Source organism: Nematocida displodere, assembly GCF_001642395.1.
Source record: "Nematocida displodere strain JUm2807 chromosome Unknown 3, whole genome shotgun sequence".
NCBI classification, from domain to species: Eukaryota; Fungi; Microsporidia; genus Nematocida; species Nematocida displodere.
In genome coordinates, this window is record NW_027138158.1 from 413,494 (window position 1) to 438,897 (window position 25,404).

Consider the following 25,404-nt stretch of genomic DNA (forward strand, 5'->3'; position numbering starts at 1 on the left):
TTTGGGTTTGGGTTTGGGTTTGGGTTGAGTGTTTGGGTTGAGTGTTTGTGTTTGTGGGCATTGGGTGATTGATTAATTGATCTGTGTGGGGGTTATGGGGTGAGAGGTGTGGTGTGGAGGTTATGGGGTGAGAGGTGAGAGGTGTGGTTTATGGATGGATACCCTAGGCACTGTCAGCAGCCATAGGAATTAGTGGTAGAAATATTTTTAAGGTGATGCCACAGAGAAAGGAAAGCATAGACCCAATGCTAGCATACGCCATCAAAAGCACCGAGGACAGTGACAGCGAAGATATTATGTTCCTGGGCCACTCACACTCTGGCAGCAGCGCGCTTTTGGACAGCACGCACAAAAGCATCTATGACATTACCACCGATGAAAGCACCACCCACACCGTGTACCCCACCGGCGGAGCACAAGCACTAGCTGGCCAAAAGACCAGAGAGACCCGAACACTGCCTCCAGATGAGATCTTGTTGGACAGCGAGGAGGAGGTGTGGGGTGAGAGACACAGCGCGCCAGCCCACGCGAGGGGTAGAGCCGCAAACAGCACCATCCAGCACATTCTCAAAACACCCACCAAGCCACTATCAGCCTGTCACATTTCCACCAGCACCCTACTATCCTCCAAGCAGACGCCCCGCCTGCCCCACCTGCCACAAACCCAAACACAAACACAAAACCCGAGAGTCCAGACACTAGAGGGCTGGCAGATGTATGCCACCGCAGAGGAGTGCGAGAACATAAACAACATCAGCCACACCATCTGCGACCTTATGGAAAAAAGCCCCGGCAAAGCGTGCATCTTGCTTGCACAGAGAAAGGCGGCCATTGATGAGATTCTTGCACGCAGAAACAACCAACTAACTGCCAATGCCGTGTGCCGCCCCTACCCAGAGTACCCTGAGAACTTCTCCGAAAACCTCCCCGGCAAACACTCCAACAAACACCCCGAAAGGCCACGGCTTACCCGGCCCGAAAGCATTTCGTGCAGCCAGGAGTATAGGGCAGGGTCCGTGCTCACGCGCACACAGGCACAGAGCGTGGTCTGTCTCCGAATGGTTTTTGGGCTGCACACCTTCCGCAAGAACCAAATGGAAATCATTGAGGCGGCGCTGAATGGGAAGGACATCTTTGTGCTGATGCCAACTGGAGGCGGGAAGTCCCTCACCTTCCAGCTCCCCGCTCTGGTCTCTGAAGGCATCACCGTGGTCATTAGCCCGCTCCTGGCCCTGATTCAGGACCAGATCAAGAATCTTCTCCGGATTGGCATTCCAGCGCTGGCGCTCAACTCCTCGCACACCCAAAACGAGCGCACGCTGGCGCTCAGCCTGCTCACCCGCACCGGAGAAGCCATTGGCGTCGCCAAGCACGCGGGCCAGGTTCCGCTGGTCAAGCTGGTGTACGTCACCCCGGAGATGGTGGTGATGAGCAAAACCCTCAACGACATCCTCCAGACGCTGGTGCAGAGGCGCAGGCTGGCGCGCTTTGTGGTGGACGAGGCCCACTGCGTGTCACAGTGGGGGCACGACTTTCGCCCAGACTACACCCAGCTCTCCCTGCTCAAGAGCACGTACCCCACGGTTCCCATCACCGCGCTCACGGCCACAGCCACCCAGACGGTGGAAAAAGACATCCTCTCTGCGCTGCGCATGGGCGGGTGCCAAACGTTTTCCCAGAGCTTCAACCGGCCAAACATCAGGTACACGGTGGTGCCCAAAGCAGCGCAGCCGCTGGCAGAGGTGGTCAGCTTCATCCAGACCCACTACCCGGAGGAAACAGGCATCATCTACTGCCTCACCAAGCGCGACTGCGAGTGGCTGTCCACCACGCTGAACAGCGCGTACGGGCTGCGCACGGGGTACTACCACGCAGGCCTCACCAAGAAGGAGCGGCTGGAGGTGGCCAAGCAGTGGGACGCGCGGCGCATTTGCGTGGTGGTGGCCACGATCGCCTTCGGGATGGGGATTGACAAGAAAGACGTGCGGTTTGTGCTGCACTACACCCTGCCCAAGTCGCTGGAAGGGTACTACCAGGAGACAGGGCGCGCCGGGCGAGACCAGCTCCCCTCCGAGTGTGTGCTGTTCTACTCGTACGGGGACAAGAAAAAGATAGACTATATGATCAACCTCGGGGAGGCGAGCCTGGAGGCGATGAACCGGCAGCGAGACCACCTGCGGGCGGTGATAGACTTCTGCGAGAACCGGGTGGAGTGTCGGAGACATCTGCTTCTGCACTACTTTGGGGAAGACTTTCCACGCCACTGCGGGGCGGGGTGCGACAACTGCCAGAGCCGGGGGTTGGTGACCGAGGTGGACTGCCTGGCCGAGGCGCTGGAGCTGCAGCGGATTGTTGCGCAGCACACCATGATCCCGGAGGGCAAGCTGGTGCTGGAGGCGAAGAAGAGCATCGCGGGCAGCAAGGAGCACATTGCGCGGGTGATTCGCTGGCTTGTGGGGCGGGGGTACCTCGGCACCGAGCTGGTGGTGGGCGGGCGAGGCTTTTCCTGGAGCTATCTCAAGCTTGGGAAGGGCGCGCCCGAAGAGGTGATGATTGGGGTGTGTGAGGACGCCTCCAAGGGCCCGGAGAAAGGGGAGGGCACTTCCCGCGCAGGCGCAGGCGCAAACACAGCGCGAGCCAAAGCTACAGCCAAAGCTACAACCAAAGGTTTGGCGCGAACCCGAAGCCAGACCCGAACTAACCCAAAACCAGCTCAGGATGTGTATGTAGAAGAGTATTTGGATGATTTGGACTTTTAGAGATTCGGGGCCAGCGCTCAACTACTGCCCCGCTATCACGGTGTTTGGGTTAGGGTTGGGCCCTGGTATCACGGCACCACACTCATCCTAGACCAAACCACTGACCCAACCACTGACCGCCGGCCCAGACTCACCGCACCGCACCGACCTAACCACCGACCACATAAATCACTGATGCAAATTTCTGCATATGCTTTTTTCTTCTCTGCCACTAGCAGAAGCACTGGCAAAGACACTCACAGAGAAAGGATACACCGAAATGACCCCGGTGCAAGAGTCAGTAACACCCCTCCTCCTGCGCCAGAGAGACGTGGTTGCAGAGGCAGTCACGGGCTCGGGGAAGACTCTGGCGTTCCTTGTCCCGCTGCTCCAGAGACTCCTGGGGAAGAAGCGGGCAAAGGCCGCAGGAGCCCCCGGCCCGCGGGCCCTCATTGTAGCGCCAACGAGAGAGCTGGCACAGCAGATCCACCAGGTGGTTGAAGTTCTGACCCGGGAGACAGGGCTTGTGGCCCACTGTGTCACCGGGGGCAGCCAGGTGGACGAGATCGTCCAGAGCAAGATGACCAGCGCCAGCGGGGCCCGGGCGTGGCCAGACCTGCTCACGGGGTCGCCAGGAAAGATTCTTGACTTGTGCAGGCTGGCAGCCATGCCGCTGCGAGAGGTCGAGGTGCTGGTGCTTGACGAGGCAGACAAGCTGCTCTCTTTCGGGTTCCAGAGAGAGATTGCGGAAATGCTGCGGCGTCTCCCGCGGCAGAAACAAACAGCTATCTTTTCAGCCACGCTATCAGAGTTTGTGCACACGATTGCAAAGCTGGGGATGCGCAGCCCGCTGTTTGTCTGTGTGAAGAACAAAACCCGGCTGCCAGCCCAGCTGCAGCTGTTTTCTCTGCCGGTGCGGGCCGCCAACAAGACGGAAACGCTGCTGCGGGTGCTTCCGCAGGTTGGGCCGAAGGCCATCGTCTTTTTTGCCACCTGCGCGCAGGTGGAGTACTTCCACGCGCGGTTTCTTGCGCTGGAGGGGCGGGAAGACTTCACGCCGCGGCTTCTGCAGCTGCACCGGAAGCGGGAGCAGGCCGAGCGGGAGGAAGTGTATGCCGAGTTTGCCGCGCTTGAGGCCGGGGTCCTGTTCAGCACAGACGTCTCTGCCCGCGGGCTAGACTTTCCAGGAGTAACAGGCGTGGTCCATTTCGACCTGCCCCAGGATCCGGTGACGTTTGTCCACCGCAGTGGGCGCACCGCGCGGTGTGGACAGGCCGGGCAGTGTGTCTTTTTCTACATGCCGAACGAGGCGCAGTACGTCGAGTTTCTGCGGGTGCGCGGGATCGCTGCAGAGCTGCACCCGTACGCGCGCGAAAAGAGGGAGAGCAAGCGCTTCACGGACGACCGCACAGCGGCAGACCTGGCACTCCCTGAGGACGTGGAGAACGAGCAGGACGTGGTTGCGTTTGTCTCGTACCTGCGGTCGTACAAGGAGCACTTGCTGAAGCACGTGCTGAACTACAAGGAGCTGGACTACAACGGGCTTGTGGACCTGTACTGTCTGAAGCGGCTGCCGCGGGTTCCAGAGATGCAGGGAATGAAGATTGCGCGCTTCCCAAAGCCTTCGTCCGAGCAGAAAGACACCTCCCCGCCAGATGAGATCCCAAGCGATCTACCGGACCCAGGCCCCGACTCGGGCACAGGCCCCTGCCCGAACACTAACCGCCGAGCACCTGCACGCAAACGCTCTAGCAACACCTTCCTGCGTAGAAAGAAGTTTACTGGTGGCAAAGGCCGCTCAGGAGAGTCAAACAAATAAAATTACATGTTAGTGTGTGCTGTGTGTGATGCGGTGTGTGTGATGGTGTGGTGTGATGCGGTGTGGTGTGGTGTGGTGTGTGGTGGTGTGATGCGGTGTGGTGTGGTGTGTGGTGGTGTGTGGTGGTGTGTGATGCGGTGTGGTGTACTACCTAGTACAGAGCCCGAAATAGCCCGAACAAAAAGCCTTTTATTTGCTTTGGCCATCTGCGGTTGGGTTGGCGTGCAGAAGGTCCTCTAAGTGGGAAACAAAACTGGTGAGCGCCCTGTTCTTGCGCTTGGCGCCAACATCCTGAAGATACGCCTCCAGCGCGTGCAGGTCCGCAGCATTGGTCTTGTGCGCCTTTACCACCTGCCGAACCACGGCCAGCGCGGCTGTTATGTTTATCTTCTCGGCATGCACCTCTTGCAGAACTCCTACAAAGGTCTTCAGAGGTATCTGCGCCAGACCCAGTGGCGCTAGGGATGTCTTGCCTGCCGTCTTCTCTGTCAGCAAGAAGATCACCAGCCGCTTGAGTGCTTGCGCGGTTGCTTCGCTGCTCTCCATCTCCACAAAGCTGCTGATAAAGAACTTCGCATACTCAAACTCGTGCGCTCTCTTTCGCATGCTGGCAATGTACTGCCTGCTTGCTTCCATCGCCTCTGCAGGCGTCTTGATTGTCCTGAGAACGGCCCACCCAAGCACCCGCAACTTCTCCATGGGAAGGGCCTGCCGCACCTGCCCAGTGTAGAGGCCAAGCACCTGCGCCCAGTGCTCTAAAGTGGTTGGGTTTGTTAGGGTTTTTTCGGGGTTTTCAGGGTTTTCGGGGTTTTCAGGGTTTTCGGGACTTGCTGGCGTGGCAGAACATTTGCGTATCAAACAAGTCAGTACACTCGCTCGGGTGGCAATGTGGATGCGCAGCCGCTCCTTGCTCTGGGCCGACTCTCCAAACAGCGCCAAATGGCTTTGCAGCCGCTCCTCTGTAGCCTCCTCCGACGGCGCCGGCTCAAAGAAGCTCTCAAACATCTTCTTCACAACTGCCCGCCCCTCGGCACTCTCTACCTCCAGATGCTCCAACACAAACATGGCCGCCATCTTTACCGTTTTGTTCTCGGCGTCGGTGCAGTGGTAAACAACAAACTCTAGGAAGCTGCTCGCCTCGGCGGGCGCGTGGAGCGTGAGCCCGTGCGTGTAGAGCACAAAGTTGAAGATCCAGACCAGTGGAGAGCCCGTCTCAAAGACAAAGGCCGGGCTGGGCGTGTCTTCGCCCGCCATGATGCCTAGCCGCGCCCGAAGAACGCCGACCTTTCCGCTTGTCTTAAGCACCGTTTGCACCGTTCGGTGCAGAGCTCTGCCCTGGAGCACGCCTGCGCGCCGGAGCACCTCCTCAAACGTGCACGCTGCAGTCTCTTCCCGGGACATGCCCAGCAGCCCGCAGTGGGCGACAAGCTCCTCGGGCAGGCCAAAGGCGCGCGCACCAGGCTTGGTGTTCGGGCTGGGGCTGGGGTTGGGGTTGGTTGGGATTGTGGCAAGTGTTGCTGTGGTGTCTTCTGCTGCCATTAAAAATTTTACTGCAGAAGACCGCGCTGGTTAACCCCCAAAACAAAAACCAAAACCAGAACCAGAACCAGAACCAGAACCAGAACAAAACCCGAACCAAAACAAAACCCGAACCAGAACCAGAACCAGAACCAGAACCAAAAAGATTCCTCCGAAAAAATCAGACCAAAAAGATCAGAAAGTCCCTTACCCACCACAGCCCGTCCATTTCCAGGCCTCCCCTGCGCCCCCACACAACCCAGCGATGAAAATATTGAAGGTCCCTGGAAAGGGGCAAAAGAAGCAAGAAAGCTTGCCCGCGCTCCAGGCCACAGACGCGCCGCCGCCTGGGAAGCCCGGAGACGCTCTGAACGCGGGAGAGTGCCCGCCCTGCTTCCGGAGCGCCAAGGACGCGGCCTGGAGCAGAAAGACGGCCCTGGAGGAGCAGGAGCGCGAGAAACTGGCAGTTATTGGCCAGAAAAAGTCTGCAGCCGAGATACCGCCCAGCGTGCTTGCGGGCGGAAGTGTCTGCGTGGTGTGTCTGGTGCGCGCAGGAGAAACCGCGGCCGCGCAAAAGGCCTTTGTTGAGGCTGTCTGGGAAAGGGTGGGCCAGACCGTCCACGGGTACTACCCCGAAGCGTGCTCCAAGAGGCGGGTGTCCGTCGTGGTGATGGAGAAAGAGCACCTGAGAGAGAGCGACATGGAGGCGTTAGTTCGCGTGGTAGAGCTGCGCACGCGGAAGAGAAGGGGGCTGTGCCGGGGCGCGCAGAGTGTGCAGGCGCTCTTTCTGCTGGACCTGGCGCTGCCTCCCTCCTTTCTTGCGGTGGTCACCTGGTTTGCCCCGGAGCAGGTGCGGGTGTTTGTCTGGAAGGTGCGCCTGGTCGGCGCCAGCGAGGCGTGCGCCGAGAGCGCGTTTCCGAAGAGCAAGGCCCTGGACCCGAGCAGCGGCAACGTTGCAGTGCTGCTAACCCGGGCGCGCGCCTTGCGCCTGGCCGAGGACAGCCAAACTCTTTCTTTCAGCGCCATGCCGTTTTCGGGCGTGTCTGCGTGCCTGGCCCAGGCGCCGCCCTCGCTGCAGGTGCACACGCTTGTGCTTGAGCAGGTAGGCGGGGTGCGGGTGCACGCGCTGCAAACGCTGGCCAAAACCCGCATACGCGCGCTTGAGGTGCACAGCTGTCCAGGGTTTCGTCTGCGGGGGGGTCTTTTGCGCACGCTGCCCCAGCTGCGCCATCTCACCGTGGAGGGCGCTCCAGAGGACGTGTCTATCGAAGACGACTTTTTTCTTCTTGACGCCTGGAGGCTGCACACTTTTGTCTTGCCGCAGCACGCATTCTGCGGCGTGTCTCCCTCGCTCATTTGCCGGCCCTCGGGTGTTCGAGCCACTGAGTACCGGGTTGGCCGCGGAGGTGGCGGGCATGTCTTCTGCCTCCGCATTGACGGTCCGCGGGGAAGGCTTGGAATAGGTCTAGGGTCGGCGCTTTGGGAGGAGACAGCGCTTTGGGGCGGGGCCGGGCTGAGGCTTCCAGACAGACCCCTGGGCGCTGCCAAGGAGCTAAGCCTTGAAGAAGCCCTGGCGCCTCTGCAGAGATGTTTTTTGGAGTATGCCACACGCCTGGCTACTCTTGAAGCCTTCTTTCGAGACGCCTGTAAACGCGCACAACCAATACCAATACCAACACCCACACCCACACCCACACCCCAGCCAAATCTTTTGCCCAGCCATCTATCAGTGAACATCTGGATGTCTGAACCCCGAAATACACCCACATACCGGCACCGAGCACAGCCCCGACACCCAACCTCGCCCAAACCCCTCTGCCTTTCTAGGAGCGCCTACAGAAGGATTTTGCTGGGAGTGATGGACATTGGGCGGGCGGTGGAGAGCTTGGAAATCACCTTTCCGCCACAAACCGAGCTGCCCAGCGTGCTCTTTCCCATTGAGTGCTCCATCTTTGCGCGCCTGCTGCGCTTTGTCTTTAGAAACCTCAGCGTTGAGCTGCAAACACTATACACCCTCCACATGCTTACCGTGGAGATTAGCGGGGGCACGTTGGCGCTCAAGGGCACGCGGCAAAGTGCTGGCACGCCCTGGGAAAGCATTCTTCCAGAACAGGTCGTTTTTGTGATTGACGCTGTCTACTTTGCCCAATGGGTCTCTGGAAAGTTGGTTCTTCCCCACTCGCCAGGCCACAAACCAGCCCGGAGCACAGACGTTCGGGTTGCAGCCCTTCCCAGGCCACACCCCAGACTCTTCTGGGGGCTGGAAGCCTCGGCCACCCAACTGCCCCCACTCTGCCCACTCTGCCGCCTGCCCCTACTTCCCGCTGAAAACCAGGAGCCTTTCCACTCGATTGCAGACCCCCACACACAAACGCCTCTCGCCATGGCGGGAAAGCGAAGCGTGCAGTGCGGGGGATACTTTGTGGTGATGGGGTGTGGACACTTCAGCTGCTGGTTCTGTGCAGACGTTATGTACAAGAAGAGGCTTAGCATGGGCCGGGAAAGGCTTCCGCCCGAACACGTGCGCACAGTCCCGGGCCTCGTCCAGTCTCTCTGCGCAGACAGAGAGCTAAGTCTCTTGTGTGCAGAGCGTGCGAGCAAACACAAGTTTACCGCCGGCTAGTCTCGGTTGAACAAAGCGTTGCGCAAGAGACAAGCACGGAGGGCGAGGAGAGCACCGAAGACGGGCACCTGGAAGAGGTGTTTCTGGGGAGTCTTCTGCGCGCCGTGGTGTCTCCATGCGTGCTATTTCTTGCGTTTCTCTCCTTCACCCTGCTAAGCGAGGGTATCTTTGGGCTGCTTGAGGAGTGGACGTGGAAAGAGGGAATGATGGGCGGCGAAGAGGTGTATTCGGGTGCAGGGTTGCCAATTACTGTGTACTAGTAACTGGGTGTCCATTTGCCACACTACTAACCCAACACCAACACAAACATTACCCAAATAAAATAAAATACAGTATGTGCAGTGCAGTGGAGTGTTATAGGTACGTGACTTAGTACAATAAGTTTGTGTGTGGGTCTGGGTGTGGGTCTATGTTCGGGTGTGTCCACTTGCCACACTACTAACCCGAACACAGACCCCGACCCCGACCCCGACCCACACCCACACCCAGACCCAGACCCACACCACACACCCAGAGATGGCTTTATTCTAATGGCAACCCGAACTAACCAACCACCTGACCTAATCAAACTCAACCCAGTGGTCAGAGTTCGGTAGACCGTGGAGGGTTGTGGGTGCGACTGTTATCTCCACCCGGAAGCCTGCTGGCGAATGCGCCTTTTTGGTCCTTTCAATCACAAACCCAAAGCCGGTGTCAGCTATCTCAGCATTGCACTCTAAACAGCAGAAAGACTCTTTGGCGGCTCTTGCGGCCGCGGCTAGCCTCTGGAAGCAAGACAGACACGCCATGTGCCCAGCCTGGCAGACAATGCCCACAAAGGCCGTGTTCGGGCTACTGTTTGGAATGTTGAACTCGCTAGCTGTCTTCCCACACCCGAAACACTCTGGATCGGGGCTCGGGTTTGTTGGGGGAAGAGGCGCGGCTGGGTGCGCGGCGTTGCAATCTAGGGGCAGCACCATCCGTTGGCTGTGGCTTAGCATCTCTTCGTTTAGGTGCCCAACTGTCCAGGCCTTGTATACGCCCGGCCCGAGCCAGAGAGGGCTTTGGCTGCTGTGCCGGTACAGAGGCCGGCTTAGCCAGAATCGGTAGGAGACGCACGCGTTGGGGAGAAGAGCGGGGTTGGCGCTGAAGTACTTCTGTTTCCTGTTCTTTACCAGCGGCTTGCTGTCCGAGTATTCAACGATCTCAACCTCTTGGGCCCCGCTAAAGGTTGTTTCTACCCACCGCAAGAGGTCTGCAAACGTTTTGGACGAGGCTGGCTCGTTGTCGTTGGTCAGCGCTAGGAAAAGCTTGCTCGGCGACGGGGCGCAGCTCGGGTAGGTTACGTCCCAGAACGGGTCCCCGGCTTGCGTAAACTCAACCTCAATGGCTAGGCGCGCCACCGCAAAGGAGGCGCAGGCCTCGAGTGCAACGCTGCACCACAGGCTTGCTGGCAGGGCCAGGCTGGCCCAGTGCTTGGAAGCAATGGCCTGGAGGGTGGCTGCTGACACACAGGCGCTTCCAGATACGCCCTCCACCTCAAAAGCGTTTAGAACTTTCTGCTGCGCGAGCAGCGGGCAGTTGATGTCGGCGAGGTTCTCGGCGCCGCTTACAAACAGCCCAAACAAAGCCTTTGGGCGGAAACTCTCCAGGAAGTGGAGGCTGGTTATCGCGTCCATGTCTTCAAGGTGCAGGCTAAGCTCGCACCCGCTCACGTCCATGCGGGACAGAGCCCAGAGGATGGCGCTTTTGCTCATTCTGTGCAGATGGAGGTGCTTGGTGCTTGTTTTGAGGAGGACTGGCTCGATGCTCGGGTTTGGGCTCGGGTTTGGGCTGGTGGTGGTATTTGGGATGGGGTTTCGGGTGGTGGTGGTATTTGGGATGGGGTTTCGGGTGGTGGTGGTATTTGGGATGGGGGTTCGGGTGGTGGTGGTATTTGGGATGGGGTTTCGGGTGGTGGCCTCGAGGATTGCTAGCTCTATATCATTGTTTTCCAGGCGGGTGTAGCCCATTCTGCCCCGAAGCTTCTTTATGCGCGGCCTTAGGGAGCGCGTCTTGGTTTTGGGTTTGGCCTTGGCGTCGGTTGGCAGCATGGCCGCCGCCTCTTCTTCTTTTCTTTCGGCATCTGACAGCCCGAATATGTGGAGGTGCTCGGCATCCACGCTGCCAAGAGCCCGAAAGATCTTCTCAATCACATCTCTTTTTATTCTCCGGGCCCGTGTGTGCGAGTTTTCAATGATGGTTAGCCGCCTAAACTGCATGCCCTGCACCAGCTTGTCGGGAACTGTGTCGAGAGTGTAGTTTTTGAGGCGGATGGTGATGTCGGTGTCCTGCGCGATTTTGATGTAGGTTTTGTAGTTCTTGTCACGCGTCAGCAGGGCGCATCCCGAGTCCTTGAAGAAGCCGGTGGTGCGGGTGGTGTGTGGCGAGTCTATGTAGTGGCGGCGCAGGTCTTCCTCCGCAACGGCCAGAACCTGCCCGGCCAAGGCTGTTAGGGCTAAAACAAGGAGCAGCGCGAGTGTGTGCGAGTGTGTGTGCAAGTTGTTCGGGGGCATTTGTGTGTGCGAGTTGTTTGGGGGCATGCGTGTGGGTGTTCGGGTGTCTAGGGAAAAAATATTAAATACCCAAAATTTTTTGTCTTACCATATAGGGTATTCGGGTGGATGGCGGCGGAGAAGTAAATAAAAAGTTTTATTTGTTCGGGTTAGGTCGGGCGTGTGATGGATTGTTCGAGGCTAAGTCACCACATAATCAACGCCGGGACAAATGAGTTCATTGGAGCAGCGGCCACAGGATAATGGCCTGTTCGGGTTAGTTCGGGTCGCTGTCCGGAAACACTCTTCGCATGCCATGTGCCCGTTTCTGCAAACAACCCCCAGATAAATCAGATAGGCGTTGGGTAGCATGGACAACGCCTCGGCTGTTTTGGAACACATAAAACACTCTTTGGGAACGTCCGCATGCGTGCTTGGATTGAACAGGGGCGGCGGGCTGCGGTCAATGGAGAAAAGCAAGTTGTCCCACGACGTGAACGGATAGTCGCACAGAACGCCCCGCGCCCACAACTTGCACATTCCGGACGACACCCACAGAATGGCCTGCTCTGGGTTGTAGACCTGGCAGTACAGCGCCCCAAGAGTTAGGTGGGCAAGCTTGGGGAGCGTTTTGGCATAAATACACCTGTCTTTCAGAAAGCTGCCAACAATTGTTTGAAATACCTTGTAGATGTCGATGTTCACCTCTTCAACCCCGTCAAAACAGCGCCCCACCCAGTCTAGAGTGTGTCTGAACCGGTCTTTCGTTAGCTTGCCGTGCCCAACAGACGAAAAGAGGATAAGCCTTCTCACCCGGGCCCTGTGGTGGTGGATGATGCTCCAGAGAACATCAAGTTTCTGGAGGAATTTAACGGTTATCACCACACTCTCTGCCACCACCGGCTGTGAGGATATGTTCACAAGCTCGGACCATAGGTTCGCTGGCACGTCTAGGCTGGACCAGCAGCTTCGGGCAAGCGCCGCGAGGGTGTCGGGCGAGGCCGTGAGGCCCCGGTGCACGTCTACCAGGCGCAGCACACTCAGGTTTGTGCCCAGAGCCTGGTAAAAGTCTATGTTTTGCAGCTTCTTGGCCTCGAACACGTAGAGGCCCGTCAAAACCTTGGGCATGAAGTGGTCTAGGAAGGAGAGGGTGGTTATGTCCGGCGCATAGTAGATCGATAGAAAAAGACGGGACTTGCTTACGTCGATCTGTGCGAACAGCCAGCGGAGGGAGCTCTCAGACATATCTTTAAGGACAAGATGGCGGGTGCGCACTTTGAGGCGGCCTGTGTTCGGGCTAGTGTCTGCCTCGCTGTTGGTGCTCTCTCCCTCCATAGCATCATCCACCAAGCACACCCGAGCTATCCGCGCCAGCACCAAGTCAGCCCGAGAAAGGCCGCAGGTTTCGGACTTGGCAATGTTTTTTAGAGAATATATGGTGAGCTTGTCTACGCTGAGAGACCCAAGAGCTTTAAAGACTGCTTTCACCGTCTGGGCTGCTGAGCCGTGGCGTGCTGCCTCCATGTCGTCAGCAAGAACAAGCTCTCTAAACCATATGCCCCGGACCAGGCGGTTTGGGATGTTTTGGGCGTGGTAGTGTTTGAGTAGAATAAAAACCTTCCTAGCCTGCACTTTGGCAATGCACACTTTGCCCGTTGGTGTGGTGGCGGTGTCCAGGGCGGATCCCGAGACGTTGAAGAAGGCCAGTGTAGAGTTGGTGTAGGACGACTCTATGTAGTTTTCACTGATGTTTTGCGGTGTCGTTGGCAGCGGCACACCTGCTGCGTGTGCACCAATCGTATAGATGGCCAGTATCAGTTTTATTACTGGGTGGCGTGTCATTGTGTTTGGGTTAGTGTTTGGGTTAGGTAGTTTGGAACTATAAATATGCAAAGTTTTTTGGGCCGGGGTCGGGCTGGGCCGTGGTTTGGGCCGTGGTCGGGCTGTCAGGTGTTTTTGTTATGTTAAAGCTAAGTCCTTTATTGTGCTGGTGCAATCTGGCCCGAACTCAGACCCCGACCCAGACCCCGACCCAGACCCCGACCCAGACCCAAACCTTACCACAGACCCCGACACTCACATCAGGTAGTGTGGGGTGGGGAAGATGTAGAGGTTGTTTTCGGGGGCGGATGGGCTTGGATCGGCAAGCATGCATGGGCGCGCGCAGATAGTAAGACTGCTCAGGGTTGGACTAGAAACCACCCGAACTGGCCCAGCTTGGATGTACGTCTCTAGATCGCCATCTATTTGCTGTTCGCCAGCAGCGTTCACACTGAGGCTGTCCAGGCCGAAGAAGAGGGAGGCTGCCCAGTTAAGAAGTGTTCGGGCGGTGGCCAGGGACATTGTGTCCGCGCCACTGGCCTGGTACAAGTGGAGGCCTCGGACCTTGGGCTGTCTCAGCGAGGGGTAGGCCGGGATTGGGCTGGCTTGGAGAGTGTCCGGGTTAGTGACAAGAAACAGAGACTCTATCTGGATGGTGTCATCAAAGCACTGAGTCAGCTTGTTCCACACAGCCAGATCCACTCCCAGGCACGCCCAGTTTCGGGCTAGAGAGGAAGTCTGGGCTAGCTCGGGAGAGATGCCGTAGAGAAACAGCCGTCCCTCAAAAGCCGCGTCGCCAAGCAGGCGGCAGGTAAGGTCCACCAACTGGGGAAGGTGTCTGATGTCCAGCTCGTGCAGCACCCGAACAGAGAAGCCGCCCAGAACAGACAGGCTCTGGACGTCAGGAGCGTCGCATATCTTCAGGGCGAGCGAGCAGTTCTCCAGGCCAATGGTTCGGGCGGCCCACTCAAGAGCGGCAGCAGAGAGGTGGCTGAGAATCAGACACTTCACGTCGACAGCGAAGCGTGTTTTGGGCAGGGCCAGGTCTTCGGGAAGACAAACAATCCCCTGGACCTGGAGGCAGCTGGCATTCACAGTGCCAAAAGCTGCCAAAAGCTTTTCAAGGCGGAGAACGCGGGACTCACAGGGAAGATCCGAGTTGGTGGGTAGTGCGGGGTTTGAGCAAACAATCACCAACATGCCAAACACCAGGCCAGAAGCCAGGGCGGGGGGAATCTCGTCAGCGGAGACCTGGTGCAGGTGCATTGTGGTTGTACCGGGCTGCTCTTTGCGGATCTGTGGCTCAGAGCCATCAGCCGTGATTGCCAGCTCGCACCCAGCCGCCCCAAAGAAGGCTATCGTGGAGGCAGTGTGGGGGCTGTTCAGGAAACTGTCCAGAAGGTCAATGGGCGGGGCACTGGGCTCAGGTGCTGGTGAGCCAGTGTTTGTGTCTTGGGTGGGTGCTGGGCCTGGTGCTGGTGCTGGAGGAGGGGCTTGTGTGAGGCTTGGGGTTAACCAGTAGAAAGCCATCCCAGCACTTACTAGCAAGGCTATCGAAACAGCCCAAAATACATTTTTTCGGGATCGTTTGCTGGGTGCTGGTGTGTGCTGGATGGTGAGGGGCTCTGGGTCGGGTGTTGTTTGCATTGTGTTGGTTAGTGTTCGGGGCTCGGGGAAAGTTTATACTGGCATCTGAAGGGGCTGATTGGTGGTTGGTGGTTGGCTGTCCGGGTGAGTCAGTGTTTGTTCGGGTTAGTGTGGGTGCTGGTGCTGGCGAACTGCAACTGTATAACACCATCACACTCACACACTGTCTCTGGCCCCCACACAGGCCCCACACAGGCCCCACACAGGCCCCACACAGGCCCCACACAGGCCCACCATTGTGATCAAGTGTTCAAGCAATCAAGTGTTCGGGCCAAGCATCTATATAATACCAACACAGCTGGCACGGGCAATGGGGCCTGCAGAAGAAGAGAAACAGACGAGCCCACCAGCCAGTAGTTTGGCGGCCCTGGAAAAGGGTTTTGCAGATGCACGTTTTGAGACCGCAAAGCTAGAGCTTAAGCTGTGCAAGGTCAAGATGGAGCTTGAGGAGTTGTTCGCACACACCATGTGTTTGATTCAATTGCACACGGAGCAAGAAAGCGAGGAGGAGGCGAGCACGGATGGGCAGGACAGGGGCTTGTGTGACAGGCTGTTGGCCATAGCTGCACTGTCTGAAGATTTGGAAGGGGCCGGTGAGTGAGGGTGGGTGTGTGGGTGTGTGTGGGGGCCTGCCTGGGTGGGGGCCAGAGACAGTGTGTGGTTTGTTGGACACACACATTGGTTTAGTGATTATTGATAAATCCTTTCATCCGTGGGCTAGGTTGAGGGCCAGAATCAGAAGACCGAAAATGGGTGTTTCTTGGACTCTTCCCGACCTAACCCGACCTAACCCGGTACCACCCAGGGCACGGCAGTATTTAATTTAAAATTTTTAGCTCCCCTTGGATGAAATCAAAGTCAGTTTTGGATTTCCCCAAAGTGCCTGCAAAGGTCTTAAGACACACACTAGCATGCCTGTTTTCCTTAACCCTGATCGTTAGGTGCGCGCGGGGCGCCGCCCTTCTCTCAGACTACATTGTCTCACCACACACCGCCCAAACGATCAACTTCTTTTCAAGAAGCCAGTCTGACAGCCACCCCAATGTGCTGGACGCCGTTCAGGTGCTTGGAGAGACACACCTAACCCGAACACAGACCCAGCAGATCCACGTCGACCTAACCCAGTACACCCTTGAGTCTGTTCCCGAGAAGCTGGTGCATGAGATTGAGTTTGCCGCCCTTGTGATAGAGTCTTCCCAAGCGGCCCCAAGCACGGCCCGAAACACCAGCCCGGACACCCCAGCACACGCTATCTTCAGCAAAATACTGCGAGCGTTCGGGACAATTAGCGCAGACGTTCTACAGCTGTCTAACGTGGTTCTTGATGTCCCAGAAGCCGACCCGAACACCCAGAACACTCTTGAGGACCCAAACCCGGCACAAACACCCACGTGCGTTCTCAAGATCAAGAGCCTCAAGATATTCGATGTCGAAGAGCCAGCAATTAGGTGGCTACAGAAGCAAGTAAACCTGTCAAAGTCGCGAATCTGCCTGGAGGTGTCTTGCCCGCTGGTGTTGGAGAACCTCAAGCTTCTGGACGGATTTAACGCGGCGGCTGTCGTTGAGCTGAAGCTCTACGGCTTGCTCTGGGTACTAAAGCTGGAGTGCCAGCTGCTGCTAAACGACTCTTTGCCAGACGTGCTCATCATTGAGAGCCCGCACACACTAACCCTGAACGCGTCCACAGAGATCGCCAGCAAGATACTCGAGAAGCACTGGAAAACCCTGAGTCTGCCCATGCACCTCTGGGGAAAGCTGATGGGCCCAGACAACCAGTACAAACACATCGCCGTGGACGACCTAAGGGTCTACCTGCCAGCGCTCGGGTACAGCCTTGGCGTGCTCCCAACGCCCCTGTTCCCAAGCCTGGGAGACAACACAGCCACGTGCAACTCGCTTAAGATCGACTTCCGCAACGAAAGAGCTTCGATAGCGCCTAGCGGCCTGCTCCAGACTCTGGACTGGATAAGCAGGCACTTTAGAGGACTTGAAGAGCTTGACGTGGAGTTTGGTGCCATCCAGCCGCAGCTAAAGGCCTTTGTGCAAACCAACCAGTTTCTGATCACAACCAACCCAACGCTCAAGAACGTTCGCCTGGTTCGGGTTGACTGCTTGGAGCAGCACCAAGAGAAAAGAACTATTTTGTGTTTCTCTCTTGACGCCTGGGACCAGTGCATCAAAGGCAACCTGGCTGCCGAGCTAACGCCGGCCGAGCTGGAGATCTGCTCGCCTGACGAGCAAATGATGATCCTAAACCCTAGCACCATTGACGTGGATGACGCGGATGAGTTTAGGAAAGAGAGCACCTGCCTCATATGCTACGAAACGTTTGACAACCTCGAAGAAACCAACCCGAACACCGAAATATGCCTTCTGGACCACCCGAAGCACAGAATGTGCAACACCTGCCTGGACCGGGTTATGGGGGAAGCGGGGAAGGTCTCCTGCCCCATGTGCAGAGAAGATTTTAACCTTTCAAATCTTAAGAACAGGATTGAAAGGAACTCGCAGGGAGGCTTCGGAATCGTCCGAGTGCCTTTTGTTCGCGTAGGTGGATTCTTCTTCCCGAACAACAATCTTGAGGAGTTCCTAAGAGCCATCTAGCGTGTGAGGGTTGGGCTTGGGTTGGGCTCGAGTTGGGCTTGGGTTGTGTTAGTGCTAACCCGGCACACTCGAACACTAACCCAACACAAGATATTGATTTGCTGATTCGCCGATCAGGCTTTCCCAGAGAAAATAAACATGGTTTCTACTTTCCAATAGCACACCTGGCTTATGGTTGGCTCGTTACAATGACCATGGTCGCCACCACATACCATTGGCAGCCGGCAAAGACCACCGCCGCTAGTCAGCACACAGTGCATGTCTGTGGCACCCTCTCACACCACAGCACCCATACACCACTTCTTGTCCCATGGCTTCTTGGGAAGCCACCAACCCGAACCCGAACTAACAACCCGCCCATTGCCCCAACCTGGCCCTAGCCCGAACACAAGCACCGGCCCAGAAACAGCCCAAACACCCAAACACCCAAACACCCGAACAGCCCAAACACAGACCTCTACCCCACTTGCCTAATACCCGCCACCTCCCCGTGGACACACCAGTTAACGAACCAACCAGAACTATTTAATTTAAAACTTTTAGCTCCCCCTTGAATGAGATCAGTGTCGGTTTGGGGTTTCCCCAAGAGATCGGCAAACTTCATAAGACACACTCTAATATGCGTGCTCGGGCTATCTGTGGCAGTTCTCTGCGCAGACAGGGAACCCGAACACATTGTTTCCCAACACACCGAGCAAACAATCAAGTTCTTTTCCAGAAGCCGCTCTGAAAGCTACCCCAATGTCTTAAACACTATTCACATAGCTGGGAGCACATGCCTGGCCAAGAACCAGACTGCCACCCCATACAAAATTGCTCTCAACCAATACACCCTTGCTTCGGTTCCCGAGCACCTAGTGGGTGGGCTGGTGTTCAACGCCCTTCTCATCGAGCCATCCATAGGGTCGAGCCGGTTTGTCCCTTTTGATCGCGCAGTACTCTGCAAGATCCTGCAAGCATTCGGGACAATTAACGCAAATATTTTTCAAGTGACCGGCTTGAACTTTGGAGAGCCAGCGCCGGGGATCACACAGCACAGCCGCCAACCAACCAGATCAGCCCGAACACTCGGGCGCCCCCAAGCACCAACCCAAACACCTCCCGAAGACGCCACCCCGAGCCCGGCACAAGCACAAACCAGGTGCCACCTCAAAATCAACAGCCTCCGGCTAGTATTTACCACCCAGGCAGCGATTAAGTGGGTTTTGGACCAGATAGAGATAGAGTCGCCCCAGATAGAGGTGGAGATAAGGGGCCAGATAGAACTGGACAGCCTGGAGGTGTTGGATGTTTTGCACCCCATATCCATCAGAATGCTGAGGCTTTGCGGGTTTACCAGGTTTGGCAGCCTGGACTGCAAACTGCTGCGCGAAGGCCCTATGCCCGAGGAGCTAATCATAGACACCCCCACTCCGCTAAGTCTAAAGATCCCGGACCAAGTCATCTACAGCATGGTGGATAGCTACTGGAAAGCCTTGACTCTGCCCATGGAGGCGTGGGCCGTGCTGATGAAGCCCGCCGAGCACCCGAAAACCCTCGCAGTAAGCAGTCTAAAGCTATACATACCAATCCACAGCAGTCTTGGCGAGTTCCAACTCGCGCTGTCCCCGCCAATGGGCGACGCTCAAGTGGCAGCCAACTCGCTTAACATCACCTTCTGGAATAGCAGCGATCTGGTAACCCCCGCTGCGCTTGTCCAGACTCTTGATTGGACAAGCAGACACTTTATAGACATGTTGAGCCTGGTTGTTGGGTTTAAGCACACGCTGACAGACCTGACAGCCTTTGTGCGAAAAAATCAGTTTCTGATCACAACCAGCCCGCTTACCAAGCTTCGAATAGCAGGCATTGACTGTCTGTTCCAGCAAAACCCGGACGCAAACAGCGTGCTGCATATGTCTCTGGATGCCTGGGACCGGTGCACAGAAGGGACTCTGAGCCATGAGCTCACCAAGACCCGGTCCGACATAAGCGTGCTTTCGTCAGGGGAGCAGGAGATGATCACGAACCAGAAGTGGATTGGGGAAGAATCAGACTCTTCGTGCGCAGTGTGCCTGGCCACGGTTGACGAGCTCAAAAACACCAGCCCGCCCGTGGACATATGCATTCTGGACCACCCAGAGCACCGGGTTTGCAGTGGGTGTTTGGACAAGATGGTTAGTGAAGGCGACGCCACAGGGAGAATCGGGTGCCCAATGTGCAGAGGCGTGCTTAAGACCCCGCTCCAGAAGCAGTCAATACACAAAAACGACCAAGACGGGTTTGTGCTGACATCGGACACGACTAGCGACAAATCAGACATTCTGTCCTTCCCCAGCGACAATCTTGAGAGGTTGCTAAACTGAGCAAACATTTGCCTGTGGGCTATGGTCTGTGGGCTATGGTCTGTGGTCTGTGGGCTGTGGTCTATGGGCTATGGTCTTTTGCTTTAACGGGTTTGTGCTGATGCTGGTGGGGGTGTTCGGGTTCGGGTTAGTTCGGATATCAGAGTGGCGGACACTGGACTACCTCGCTTACTAGACACAGCCATCCCGAATAAATATAATGGCTTGTGTTCGGGCGCGGCATGCCAGTCTGTTGACCGAACTACCCCCGCCTTTGCATAGGTGCGTAATCAAATAAGGTTATTCGGGTGTGGGGTATGGGTAGTCGGGTTAGGTTCAAGGCAAATTCTTTTCTTTTTTGTGTACAGTATACAGTATATTCGGGACGAGACAGTTCAGTTACAGTGGTGCTTGGATTGGTTGGCTTTAAAGAGGAAATCTAATATTAGCACAACCCGAACTAACCCAAACACAAACAATGTGTTAGCTCGAGATATCAATAAATAAAAAACAAACTTTTCAAGCCATACATACACATGCCGCACAAAACAAACCTTTTGGTGGCAACTTCCGCTGCAGGCGCTCTCCTGCTGGGCGGGGTCGCTTTGTTTTTTCTCCACCACGCCAAGAAGAGCCCCGAACAAAACAACACCAGTGTTCTAGATGCGAGGCCCGAACCAGGGCCAAAGCATAACCACCCATTCCCACTCTCTGCCGAATCTAAACCACAGATCAACCCGAACACGGACCCAGGCCCAGGCATCCCACTGGCTGCTGAACCGCAACTACTAGCCAGCAGAACCCTCCCCGCAACAGATGGTGCCACCTTCCAGGCCCCAAGCATCCCGGCCATGCCCACAGACGCCCAGAGTCCCAAACACCACTTTCCACCCGAACCCGAACACGCGTCTCGAAGCATGGCCAGCCCCTCACAACCCCACACCCGCCTCGACACTGCTGCTCTTTTTGTGCAGCATGGTAGCGGGCTAGACATGGCTTGCATTGGCCAGAGTCCACAGATTAAAGAAAAGCAGACCGGGGACACACACCTGTACTTGAAGAACTTGGCGCCCGAAGACATCCCCGAGCAAATAGACCCAGCCCTGTGCTTTGAGTGGCTATCTGTACACGGATCTGTACATAGATCTGTACACGGCTCGGCTTTTCCCGGGACACCGTACTTCACAGCGCCCAAAGAAGTGGCAGCGCTTGCAAAACTCCTCCACGCTCTCTCGGGCTCAACTATAAAAACACTCTCCATAGACGGCGTTCACATACAGGACGGAGCGGCGCCCACAGCAGCCGGCCGAATAGCCCTGAGCATCGCAAAAACACTGTGCATAACCAATGCCTCTTCCGCGTTTCTTGAGTGGTTCTGCGCCAGTGTTGATCTAAGCAGCTGCTCTGAGGAGCTAGCCATCGACCTGTACAGCTGCGAGACAAAGTCAATCAGGTGTCTAGACAGCCTAGGCGTCCGAGGCCTTTCAAAGCTTTTTCTCATAAACCTCCCAAACCTTGAACACCTGGACTGCCAGCTGGCGGGGCCAGCCAGTTCTTCGGGGGTGCTGCGTCTTTGGAACCTGCCGAAGCTCCAGGAGGCGCCTCCAGGCCTAGACTACCCACTGGCGGGAAAGTGGCAGGGCTAGTTCGGGTGCCTGGCCCATTCTGCCACGGGCCAACACAGCGTCTGCAGTGCATACTGTGGCGGCCCACAGACAGGCACGGGTCTGGCACAAGCCTGCATCGTGCAAGCGTGCGTGTTGTTTGTAGCGCCGGCCAGCGGTTAGTGTTAGTTTGGGTAGGGTGTTCGGGTGAGTGTGGTACTTGCCACCCGCCCAGTGCCGCACCCTGGCGGCCAACAATCACACTGATCCTGTTCTGATCTATAAATAAAAATATAAGGTAATCTTTTCAAGGCCATGAAACACCCAATATCAATATGCAGGCTGATCCCAGCAGTCGGGGAGATAGTGCTTCTGCTGGGCGGGCTAGTCTACTTCTGGTTCTGCCTGTGCTCGGGAAGGAGCGAGAGCCTGTTTAGGAGTCTGTATTTGCAAGACGCAGACGCAGACCCTGCAGACCCCGGCCTAGAGGCCTCCTCTGAAGAGCTAAACGCGGGGAACACAAGCTCTGACTATTCAAGCAAGAACGCGTGGAGCTCTGAGACACCAGCTTTCAACGCGTCAGCAACACTCCCCGAACTAGAGACATCCTTTGAGCAGCTAGCCTTTGTCCAACACATCGACCCAGCCACTGACCCAGCCACTGAGCCAGCCATTGACCCAGCCACTGACCCAGTCACTGACCCAAATAGTGGCCCGAGAAACACCAACCTAACACCAACACTACCCGATCTAGACGCGTCCTCTCAACACGTAGACTTCGACGGCCTAACCATTGACGCACCAGCGCCAGTCCTGGCACCGGCAACAGACCCCGAAATACCAGCTGAACCAGCACCCACAGAACAGCCAAGCACCCTCCCCCCCGAGCCCGAAGCAGTGCCCCGCACCATAAACACCGACAAAACCATTTTCCTTTTCGGGTTGTGCCACAGCAAGTTACAAACTGTTGGTGTGGATGTGAACAGACAGATTCTGAAGTGCCAGACCGGCGATATAAACCTGTTTTTGTGGTGTATAGGCACCCACGCCCCTCCACTGATAGACCCCGGAGTTGTGTTTAGTAAGCTGCGCATATCTGGTGTTCAACCGAACCCAGCCTTGGACACCCGAACACACATCGCTAACAACCTGGTAAAAGCTCTCCAGAGTCTCAAGGGCGTGGTGGTCGAAAAACTTTATATAGAAAGCTTCAATATGAACATGGGCAAGAAAATGCTGAAAGCCTTGGAAGCATCTTCCGAGCAGAGCCTCTCCTTTAAAAACATTTCTCTGACCATCACAGATGTTCTGTGTGTTCGCAGCGTGGCTTCCCCTTTCCTTGAGTGGTTTTGCAAGCATGTTTGTCTGGGCACCTGCAAGAAGGGAATGGCCCTAGAACTATCAAGGTGCACCATCGAATCCATCAAATGTTTGGACACCCTGGAGATTAAAGCCCTTTCGCGCTTTGTTCTGGACACACTGCCAAACCTAAAGTCCCTGGACTGCCATTTGCTGGCCAAAGCACAGCCCAGCAGTCGATTGTCCCTGCGCAGACTCGCCCAGCAGACCAAGGTGTCTAAAGCCGCCGCAAACGCAATAACAGCCACCACCTGGGCCGAGGTCTGCATGCCTATGTTTATATGGACCAAGATTTGCGCCAAGGCGGAGGGGAAGAAAACAATAACCGTGGGGGAGAGGCTGGTTCTGGGAGTGGGAGGCCTTAGCAAGCTGAAAAAGGCTGCGCTGCAGCAAACTCTGATGGCGGCCGGCCCACTGGCCATAGAAATACGAAACCAAACGAACCCCCCAAAACCCTTCAAAGACTTCTTTAAAGTGGCCATGGACTGGGTACGGGTTAATGACGGGAAAGAGCTCAGCCGCGTTGCCATTGTGTCGGAAACCAGTTTGCCAGAGGACGGCCCTGATTTCAGCAACCTTGGGAGTTTGGTTTCAACGAACTGGCCAGGCTTGTTCAACACCAAAACCTTGCACATAAACACCAGGCCTGTGCCCATCCCGAGCTAACCCGAACACTAACCCGAACAGCGGGGATCTGATTGTTGAAGTCTTGATCACACCAACCCCAGCACTACCCCAGCACTACCCCAGCACTACCCGATTGTGTTCATTAAATTGCAATTGTTAATTAACGACAAACCCGAACTAATACTGGTTCGCTATCTAAAACTAACCCGAACAAACCGTTCCCACACTTTCGCAAGCCTTGTCCAAGGTGTTGTATGCTCGGGTTAGTACACACGTAGGGTTGGTTTAGTCTAGGAGGATATGGACTAATGAGGACATGTCATATAGCGAATGGAACGTCTAAGAAGGGTTGAACAGGTGCATCGAGACCTTCGCATCAAGACCATGGTTTCTTGGAGAAACTGTAAAGGCTCTTGGCTTTACAACAAAGGGACTTGGTTTATAGACAGACGCCTAAGCCCCCGAGTCACGCCCGAACACTAGCCCAGCCTATTTAAATTAAAAGTTTTTCTAACCCATGATGAAATCAAACCATATTAGGCTTGTCAGGACAGTGTGCAAAAAGGCACTACAATGTCCACTGTTATGGGCTAGTGTGTTCTGTGTGGTTGTGGGGTGTTCAATGGACCTTCCTTTGCCAGAGTACATTGTATCGCCATACACCGAGCAAACGATGGATTTTTTTGACCAGTGCAGTTTCGAACGTTTTCCCAATCAGTTAGAAACCATTCAAATAGGCGAAGAAAGACACATACTCAAGAAGCAAAGACAACCGATGAAGATTGACTTTTATATCTACACTCTTGAAAGCGTTCCTGACCAGCTAACACAAGGAATTGAGTTCAACAACCTTAGCATATCAACGCCCGAACACAGGTCAATCAACCCTGCAGTGCTGGAGAAGATATTAAGAGTCTTTGGCACAGTTAATGCAGAGACCCTGGAATTCCATAACCCGAACACAAGTGTCAGCCCAGATGACCTAGTTCGGCCTTTTGAGAGGCCCCACCCAGACCACAACGACTCCGAAGCCGCAGCACCACTAACCAGATGTGTTCTCAATGTCAAGAACCTCAGAGTGTTCTGCAGCACCGTCCTACTCATTAAGCAGTTCCAGGAACGGGTGGATCTGTCACAGTGCCAAATCAACTTGACACTAGCCGGCGAACTAGAGCTGGAGAATTTGGAGGTGCTGGATGGCTTCAATGCCAGAAGCATTGAGGTACTAATCCTTTTTTATGTCAAGAGGCTTGACAGTCTGGACTGCAAGCTGTTCCGAGAAGGCCCTTTGCCAAGTGATTTACGTATACAGAGCAAGAGCACACTAACCCCAAAGATCTCAGAAGAGGTCGCCCGGAACATGTTGGCCAATATGTGGGCAGACTTAATCATCCCCATGGAAGTCTGGGTAGAGTTGTTCCAACCAGGGGAACAGCCCAAACACCTCACAGCAGAGTATCTAAAAATTACATTCTCTCGTGGCAGCAGCATCCCAGTCCCGGTGGTGGGAATGGCCCGGGCCACAGTCGGGTTTCTTTCAATTGAGCTAGCCAATGCAAACAGCGTGCCAACACCCACTGACCTAGAAAACACTCTTGAGTGGGTAAGCATAAACTTTGAAGGTCTGAAGTCTTTTGGTGTTTGGGCTCAAGATGTTCCACCAGCACTAAGAGACTTTGTCAGAAACAACCAGTTTGAGATCACAAGCATCCCAACACTCACACACATTGAGGTGTGTAATATTCAATGCATGCGGGTCCAAAGCATAAATCAGATCGGAGCAGATGTTGTCTGCCTCTCTCTCGAAGCCTGGGAGCTTTTCGGGAGTGGCAAACTGGGTGATGAACTGGCTAACTCCCAGACTGACCTGAGCCAGCTTTCACCCGAACAGCAGGCCATAGCCATGTCTAAGGAGGAAATGGCTGCTGATAACAACGCCTGCCACGTGTGTCTGTCCACAGCTGATGAGCTCAAAGCCGTCAGCCCAGACGCCGATATCTGCATTCTGGACCACCCGAAGCACAGTGTGTGCTGTAGGTGTCTGGATGGCATGGTTAATGAGAGCAGAATTGATGGGCATATTAATTGTCCAGTGTGCAGGCAAGAGCATAGGCTTTCACTTATTCGACACACGATACGCAAGAACAACCAGGGTGTGTTTGAGCTAACCATGGGCAGACTACCATCCCTTCTGTCCTTCCCACGGG

At 55.8% G+C, this 25,404-nt stretch overlaps 11 protein-coding genes across 11 annotated transcripts; 7 read left to right on the forward strand and 4 right to left on the reverse strand.

Moving 5' to 3' along the window:
- Positions 1-215: 215 nt before the first annotated feature.
- On the forward strand, positions 216-2,759 carry NEDG_01241 (bloom syndrome protein; the record flags this gene model as incomplete). The annotated part of the gene is made up of 1 exon (XM_067688659.1): positions 216-2,759. The coding sequence occupies one exon, from the start codon at positions 216-218 to the stop codon at positions 2,757-2,759; it is 2,544 nt and encodes an 847-aa protein (XP_067543847.1).
- Positions 2,760-2,949: 190 nt separating this feature from the next.
- NEDG_01242 (ATP-dependent RNA helicase DDX55/SPB4) lies at positions 2,950-4,557 on the forward strand (the record flags this gene model as incomplete). Its single annotated transcript, XM_067688660.1, has 1 exon — positions 2,950-4,557. The coding sequence occupies one exon, from the start codon at positions 2,950-2,952 to the stop codon at positions 4,555-4,557; it is 1,608 nt and encodes a 535-aa protein (XP_067543848.1).
- A 189-nt stretch (positions 4,558-4,746) lies between these two features.
- Positions 4,747-6,096, reverse strand: NEDG_01243 (uncharacterized protein; the record flags this gene model as incomplete). The annotated part of the gene is made up of 1 exon (XM_067688661.1): positions 4,747-6,096. The coding sequence occupies one exon, from the start codon at positions 6,094-6,096 to the stop codon at positions 4,747-4,749; it is 1,350 nt and encodes a 449-aa protein (XP_067543849.1).
- A 244-nt stretch (positions 6,097-6,340) lies between these two features.
- Positions 6,341-8,698, forward strand: NEDG_01244 (uncharacterized protein; the record flags this gene model as incomplete). Its single annotated transcript, XM_067688662.1, has 1 exon — positions 6,341-8,698. One exon carries the CDS (start codon positions 6,341-6,343, stop codon positions 8,696-8,698), a length of 2,358 nt encoding a protein of 785 aa, XP_067543850.1.
- Positions 8,699-9,258: 560 nt separating this feature from the next.
- Positions 9,259-11,259, reverse strand: NEDG_01245 (uncharacterized protein; the record flags this gene model as incomplete). The annotated part of the gene is made up of 1 exon (XM_067688663.1): positions 9,259-11,259. The coding sequence occupies one exon, from the start codon at positions 11,257-11,259 to the stop codon at positions 9,259-9,261; it is 2,001 nt and encodes a 666-aa protein (XP_067543851.1).
- A 153-nt stretch (positions 11,260-11,412) lies between these two features.
- Positions 11,413-13,053, reverse strand: NEDG_01246 (uncharacterized protein; the record flags this gene model as incomplete). Its single annotated transcript, XM_067688664.1, has 1 exon — positions 11,413-13,053. The coding sequence occupies one exon, from the start codon at positions 13,051-13,053 to the stop codon at positions 11,413-11,415; it is 1,641 nt and encodes a 546-aa protein (XP_067543852.1).
- A 234-nt stretch (positions 13,054-13,287) lies between these two features.
- NEDG_01247 (uncharacterized protein) lies at positions 13,288-14,679 on the reverse strand (the record flags this gene model as incomplete). The annotated part of the gene is made up of 1 exon (XM_067688665.1): positions 13,288-14,679. One exon carries the CDS (start codon positions 14,677-14,679, stop codon positions 13,288-13,290), a length of 1,392 nt encoding a protein of 463 aa, XP_067543853.1.
- Positions 14,680-15,525: 846 nt separating this feature from the next.
- Positions 15,526-17,283, forward strand: NEDG_01248 (uncharacterized protein; the record flags this gene model as incomplete). Its single annotated transcript, XM_067688666.1, has 1 exon — positions 15,526-17,283. The coding sequence occupies one exon, from the start codon at positions 15,526-15,528 to the stop codon at positions 17,281-17,283; it is 1,758 nt and encodes a 585-aa protein (XP_067543854.1).
- Positions 17,284-17,837: 554 nt separating this feature from the next.
- Positions 17,838-19,628, forward strand: NEDG_01249 (uncharacterized protein; the record flags this gene model as incomplete). Its single annotated transcript, XM_067688667.1, has 1 exon — positions 17,838-19,628. One exon carries the CDS (start codon positions 17,838-17,840, stop codon positions 19,626-19,628), a length of 1,791 nt encoding a protein of 596 aa, XP_067543855.1.
- Positions 19,629-20,143: 515 nt separating this feature from the next.
- NEDG_01250 (uncharacterized protein) lies at positions 20,144-21,253 on the forward strand (the record flags this gene model as incomplete). The annotated part of the gene is made up of 1 exon (XM_067688668.1): positions 20,144-21,253. One exon carries the CDS (start codon positions 20,144-20,146, stop codon positions 21,251-21,253), a length of 1,110 nt encoding a protein of 369 aa, XP_067543856.1.
- A 273-nt stretch (positions 21,254-21,526) lies between these two features.
- Positions 21,527-23,236, forward strand: NEDG_01251 (uncharacterized protein; the record flags this gene model as incomplete). The annotated part of the gene is made up of 1 exon (XM_067688669.1): positions 21,527-23,236. One exon carries the CDS (start codon positions 21,527-21,529, stop codon positions 23,234-23,236), a length of 1,710 nt encoding a protein of 569 aa, XP_067543857.1.
- Positions 23,237-25,404: the final 2,168 nt, after the last annotated feature.